Source organism: Sinocyclocheilus rhinocerous, unplaced genomic scaffold (assembly GCF_001515625.1).
Source record: "Sinocyclocheilus rhinocerous isolate Xijiao unplaced genomic scaffold, SAMN03320098_v1.1 scaffold229, whole genome shotgun sequence".
NCBI classification, from domain to species: Eukaryota; Metazoa; Chordata; class Actinopteri; order Cypriniformes; family Cyprinidae; genus Sinocyclocheilus; species Sinocyclocheilus rhinocerous.
Genome location: NW_015635757.1, coordinates 760297 through 766673, shown reverse-complemented (window position 1 = coordinate 766673; position 6377 = coordinate 760297). Strand labels below are relative to the sequence as shown.

Genomic DNA, 6377 nt, shown 5'->3' with positions numbered 1-6377 from the left:
ATACATGTAATGTCCAATACAGTTTTTCACCGTATATAGTAGGGGAATTTACCATTAACCATTTAACAGGATTTTACTATAGCATTTTTACAGTCTTTTACCGTTAAATTCACGGTCATTTTTTACAGTGTGTCTTTTGTCTGTTTGTTCATATCACAACACCTATATAAAGTATTTTGATAATACTTGCCTAAGTTTCCATAGCTGTTAGTCTGCTGTGTTATTATTTATGCCACGCACTTACTTGCACTTTTGATACTTCAGTAGATTTAATATAAGTTACTGTACCTTAAGTATTACTTCTCATAAACTAATTTAACATTTAAAAAAAAAAAAAAGCTTGAGCATGGTTGGGTATTTTATGCAGTACTTGTTATCTGGGACACTGTATTGAGCGAGTATTACTTCTCATAAACTAATTTAACATTTAAAAAAAAAAAAAAAGCTTGAGCATGGTTGGGTATTTTATGCAGTACTTGTTATCTGGGACACTGTATTGAGCGAGGAGAAACATTGGGAATTAGAAAGAATAAAAGTCTTGCTACATGAACAGTTCATGGGATAGCAAAATCACAGAGTTGTGCCTGCTGTCCCAGTTACTCTCGGTCCTCATATTACCTACTCTTGGGCTTTTTTTTAAAGATAAGCATGTATTTGGCCAGCAGAGGGCAGGCATGAATTTGCTTTAAAATACTGCTAGTGGATGAACACCTGCCTAAAAATACATCTTCTTTCATCTCTTATTAGCACCTGTAATACTGACATTGAAACACTTAAAGATATAGTTCACCCACAAATCTGTCATTTACTCGCCCCATGGCGTTCCTGACCTGTATGACTTTCTTTTTTCTGTGAAGCACAAAATAATATATTTTGAAGGTTAGTTGACTTTCATTGGTTTCATTCTCAGGTTTTTAACAACATGAGGGTGAATGAATAATGACCTAATTTTCATTTTTTAAAGTGAACTATCACTTTAAACTGTGTTCTGCAGGCAGGTACAAAGAAAATAAATCTTGTATTCAAAACTTTTCCATTTCAGCTGTGTAATTTAACTACTTAGGCCGATCACAATGAAGTACCATAGTTTATATCAGTTCACTGTCATTTTAGTAGTCTCACTTAAAAAAAAAAACCTTTAAGTGATAATCCACAGTACAGCACAAATAACCACAAAGATTCTCACTTGAAGTTCCATTCATCAGAAAACTTCACAGTCTTCACAGAGAGATAAAGGCAGCCTAGAATTGTCTGGGGCGAACAAGATAGGTTGTGCAATGTTATTCAACAGCAAAGAATGTGACCTTATATCAGTTCACTGTCATTTTAGTAGTCTCACTTAAAAAAAAAAACCTTTAAGTGATAATCCACAGTACAGCACAAATAAACACAAAGATTCTCACTTTGAAGTCCCATTCATCAGAAAACTTCACAGTCTTCACAGAGAGATAAAGGCAGCCTAGAATTGTCTGGGGCGAACAAGATAGGTTGTGCAATGTTATTCAACAGCAAAGAATGTGACCGTGTGACATTCCATTCATGGTGACACTCTGAAAATGTGGGCGTTTTATTTACCCTTATTTGTTACCATTTTAATCTCTGCAGATCGTTTTATAAAAGACTGTCAACACCTAGAATTATACAGAAGGTGTTAAGGCGGAAGAATGTCAGAGTTGTAGAATCCCTCAGGCATTGACCCAAGACCTGTTTCAACTATACTAAGACCCATTATGACAGAAATGCTTTGTTATTCATACAACATAAGACCTCCTAACACCTGAAAGATATATGTATGCATGGACTTTATTTCATTTTTTTCACACATTCTCTGAAACACACAATAACATGACGCACATAGTTAAAAGAAGCAAAACTGTTATGCAAGACAAGTCTCTTGTCAAATGAATGAATGAAAACAAAAGACAAACAGACGTGGACAACGTAAAATCCAGTCATCTCAGTACACACGCATGAAGACATGGGTTTACTTGTGGTAATAGCTAACATCACCTTCTCTATAACAGCAAAGATGAGTAAAAATAAAGTAAAATAGGACTGATGTAAAGCTATGCTCCCTTTAAAAAAAAAAGCCTACTCACAACTTATCTTTATATTATAAAAGGTGAGTTGCATATCACAAATCACAAGCATGTCACAAAATAAGTTTCGAGTTAAGCCTGTTATGCAAACAAGCAAGCAAGACTGGTCAAGTCAGTGGTTCACCGCAAACAAATCAACAAACCTGCCAAAGAAAAGGTCAAGTTATTTCTGCCATATGTACATTAACTGACAGTCACGACTGATAAGCTACTACTAAATATCGTAGAAACTTAATTTTCTGTAAAGTTGCTTTGCAACGATTTGTATCGTAAAAAGCGCTATACAAATAAACTTGAATTGAATTGAATTGAAGTCACAGTACTTGAAATGAGTCAAAGAAATGAACTGTTTGATTCTGTAAGCTGTCACAAAAACACCGTACTAGATAGTACTGTACATAAACGTCACCCAGACATCTATTCAGTGTAATAGCCATGCATGTAGACATGAAATCTAGAAATGAAAAAGCTTCTAGTATTAAATGTAACTGACTTCTGTCTTGAAAGCAAACGTGGCTCTTGCATATCACACTGCTATGGGGGCAAACAATCCCATCAATTATTTTTAACTGTACTGTATGTCTGTTTCAGACACGCACAGTAAGATGATTCCACAAAATTAAAGACACTGAACCATAAGGAGGATTGTGCTTGTAGTTAATGTACTTTTGGTCATTAAAACTTTCTGACAAACATCCCTTGCACCCCAGAACAAACACAGGCAATTATATAGAGAAAAGAGGTCATGTGCTCTAATTATGTCACCTGGTAAAGATCAAGAGACATTTCTTTTTCATGGCACGAGAAGGAGATATTTTCCCACTGCATGCAATTTGTCAATCTGTAATCATGCCGTATATGAAAAAGTCATACACTTTCAGCAAAAAGATGATTTTAAAATACCCTATGCAGTATACAGTACATAAGGCATTGTAGAGTTTTTAGGGACATCTGACAAATGATTATTACATTCAATTAAATTAGTGAGTGTACAACACACTTGTTTTGTGACTAGCACAATAAAAATGTTTTAAAGCTTTGCATTGTTTGGGAGCATTACTTATCTGAAGTGGAAGATGAAAACCTCTGCAATGACAGTTTGCATAGCAGTTTGTTAGGTGGTTATTACAGTTTTGTGTGTGTGTGTGTGTGTGTGTGTACGCGTTTTTGTCTATTGAGCCAAAGTGCTAGGCACAGTTGTTGTAAGACTTTCAGAATATGTAGCAAGATAGGTTTTGAAATGCAATCAAACTTACCTGAACCATTGACTGAAACTGTTGAAGGGATTATGTTAAGTGGATCGACACCTCCTGTTACCACTGCTGTCAGGAGGGATTCTGAAATCTCTTGAACGGTTGGAACTGGTTGTGTGGAGTTAAAAACTAGTTGGGTTTCTGTGATGATTGACCCAGGACTGGAAAAAATAGAAGGATGCCAAATAAGATTCCTTAATAACATATATGTTAACATATATCTATATATATATATATACCCAAAATGCACATAAATTCCATATTTACCGGAAACTTATGACAATCACTCTGATAAAGGAAGGATATTTTGCTCTGTAGATTGGTTCAAGCTGTAACATACAATAACAGGCAGTCACAACCACAATCAGAATGGTCTTTTTTATTTGTTAAATTACACTGATAGCCGTTGAGGACTTTTTTTACTTTATGAGGGGGGAAAACAAAATGTGTCACTTATTTATGGTAAACTAAACAATTTAAATAATAGCAAATCCCTTTATACAGTATGTTTGGCTTTGGTCTAAAATATCTGTATTCTTTTCTCTTAAGTACAAGATATTTTCTGTGTGTCATCTGTGAATCTTGTAAGTTTATTTGAACTCACCTGAGATCTGACAACCTCAGATCTTGACTTGAAGGCCTGAGAGCTTGGATTACTGAGTTCAATTATAAATATGTCAAAAGAACGGTACACAAGAACTGTTAGATACATGGGTACAGATTGTGTAGTTGTAGTTGCAGGCACTTTAGTTGTAGATGTCAAGGGTCTTGTAGATGTCAAGGGTCTTGTTGTTGTTGTTGTTGTTGTTGTCGGTGTTGTTATTGTTGTCATTGCTGTTGTTGTTGTTGTTGATGCTGTAGTTGAAGTAGTCACGTTAATAACTGTAAGAAAAAAGGTGTACAAATTAGGTAAACAAAATGCACTGTGTTTTGTTTGTCAGTATACATAGTGATATGAAAGTTGTACATTTTACAAGATCTACTGAGCAAAAGTGGTAGGCACAGTTTTTCTAAGACTTTCAGAATTTGTAAGATGTTTTCTGAAATGCAAGCAAACTTACTCGAACCATTGACTGAAATTGAATAAGGAGTTATGTTCAGTGGATTGACACCTCCTGTTATCACTGCTGTAAAGAGGGTGTCTGAAATCTCTTGAACAGTTGGAACAGGTTGTGTGGAGTTGAAAGCTAGCTGTGTTTCCGTGATTACTGACCCTTGTCTGGAAAATATAAAAGAATGTCATAGGATTCCTCAACATGAGCAAATTACCTTTATTTTAAGGTTACTACATGGTTATTTTTTTTAACCCACAATGCACATAAATTCCTTATTTACCTGAAAAGCAAGACAATCACTTCAATAAAGGAAATATATTTTGCTTTGTAGATTGTTTCAAGCTGCAAGAGTAAAAGTACAATAACAGGCAGTCAAAATCACAATCAGATTATTATTATAATTTTTTTTTGTTAAATTACATTGATTACTGATGAAGATTTTTTTACTTCATGGGTACAGGCAAGATATTTTCTGTGTCTCACCTGTGAATCTTGTTAAGTTTATTTTAACTCACCTGAGATCTGACAAGCTGAGCCCTTTTCTTGAAGGCCTGAGAGGTTGGATCACTGAGTTCAACTGTAAAGTTGTCTAAAGAGCGGAACACCAGAACTGTTAGATACACGGGTGCAGATTTTGTAGTTGTAGTCGCAGGCACTTGAGTTGTAGATGTCAAGAGTCTTGTTGTTGTTGTTGCATTAGTGGTTGAGACAGTGGTTTTATTAGTGGTCGAGGCAAATGAATGTGTTGATGTTCCAGCTGTGCTACCATTTGTAGTGTTTAAGGGAGTTGAAGAGGGAGTTGCTGAAGTAAAAACAGAAGTTTCTGTTTTTAGTGCAGAGAATCCTGTTGTTGTTGTTGTTCCAGATGTTTGAATGGTACTAACAGTTGTGCTCTCAGAGACATTTAAAGATGGAGAGAATGACATAAATGTCGGTGGTGCTGTCATGGTAACTGCTCCACTAGTAGTTGTTGTTTGTGGCACTGTTGTGATAACTGCTTCACCGGTGGTGGATGTTCCAGCAGCAGTTGTTGTGGTAGCTGAGGCCCTGTTGTTGTAGCTGTTGGTGTGTGGAAGTCTCTGTTGTTGTAGATGTTTCTGCTTCACTAGTGGTGGATGTTTCAGGAGCAGTTGTTGTGATCGTGGAAGTCTCTTTTGTTGTAGATGTTTCTGCTTCACTAGTGGTGGACGTTTCAGGAGCTGTTGTGGTCGTGGAAGTCTCTGTCGTTGTAGATGTTTCTGCTGCACTAGTGGTGGATGTTTCAGCTGCAGTTGTTGTGATCGTGGAAGTCTCTGTTGTTGAAGATGTTTCTGCTGCAATAGTGGTGGATATTTCAGGAGCAGTTGTTGTGATCGTGGAAGTCTCTGTTGTTGTAGATGTTTCTGCCACACTACTGGTGGATGTATCAGGAGCAATTGTGATTGTGGAAGTGTCTGTGGTTGTAGATGTTTCTGCTGCACTAGTGGCAGATGTTTCAGCAGCAGTTGTTGTGATTGTGGAAGTCTCTGTTGTTGTAGATGTTTCTGCTGCACTAGTGGTGGATGTTTCAGGAGCAGTTGTTGTGTTTGTGGAAGTCTTTGATGTTATAGATGTTTCTGCAGCACTAGTGGTGGATGTTTCAGGAGCAGTTGTTGTGTTTGTGGAAGTGTCTGTTGTTGTAGATGTTTCTGCTACAATAGTGGTGGATGTTTCTGCAGGAATCGTGGTTGTGGAAGTCTCTGTTGTTGTAGATGTTTCTGCTGCACTAGTGGTGGATGTTTCAGGAGCAGTTGTTATGATTGTGGAAGTCTCTGTTGTTGTAGATGTTTCTGCTGCACTAGTGGTGGATGTTTCAGGAGCAGTTGTTATTGTGGAGCTCTCTGTTGTTGTGGATGTTTCTGCTACACTACTGGTAGATGTTTCAGCAGGAGTCGTGATTGTGGAAGTCTCTGTTGTTGTAGATGTTTCTGCTCCACTAGTGGTGGATTTTT

At 36.9% G+C, this 6377-nt stretch overlaps 1 protein-coding gene across 1 annotated transcript in view; it reads right to left on the bottom strand.

Annotated features, from left to right (window-relative positions):
- Positions 1-6377, bottom strand: part of LOC107747443 (mucin-22-like) — a 21398-nt gene that overhangs the window by 12597 nt on the left and 2424 nt on the right. The window contains exons 3-8 of the mRNA XM_016561944.1: positions 4923-5800; positions 4688-4749; positions 4414-4571; positions 3957-4234; positions 3620-3681; positions 3356-3513 (exon numbers count right to left, since the gene is read on the bottom strand). Coding sequence (XP_016417430.1) covers positions 3356-3513; positions 3620-3681; positions 3957-4234; positions 4414-4571; positions 4688-4749; positions 4923-5800 — 1596 coding nt within the window. The remainder of the gene's footprint in view (positions 1-3355; positions 3514-3619; positions 3682-3956; positions 4235-4413; positions 4572-4687; positions 4750-4922; positions 5801-6377) is intronic.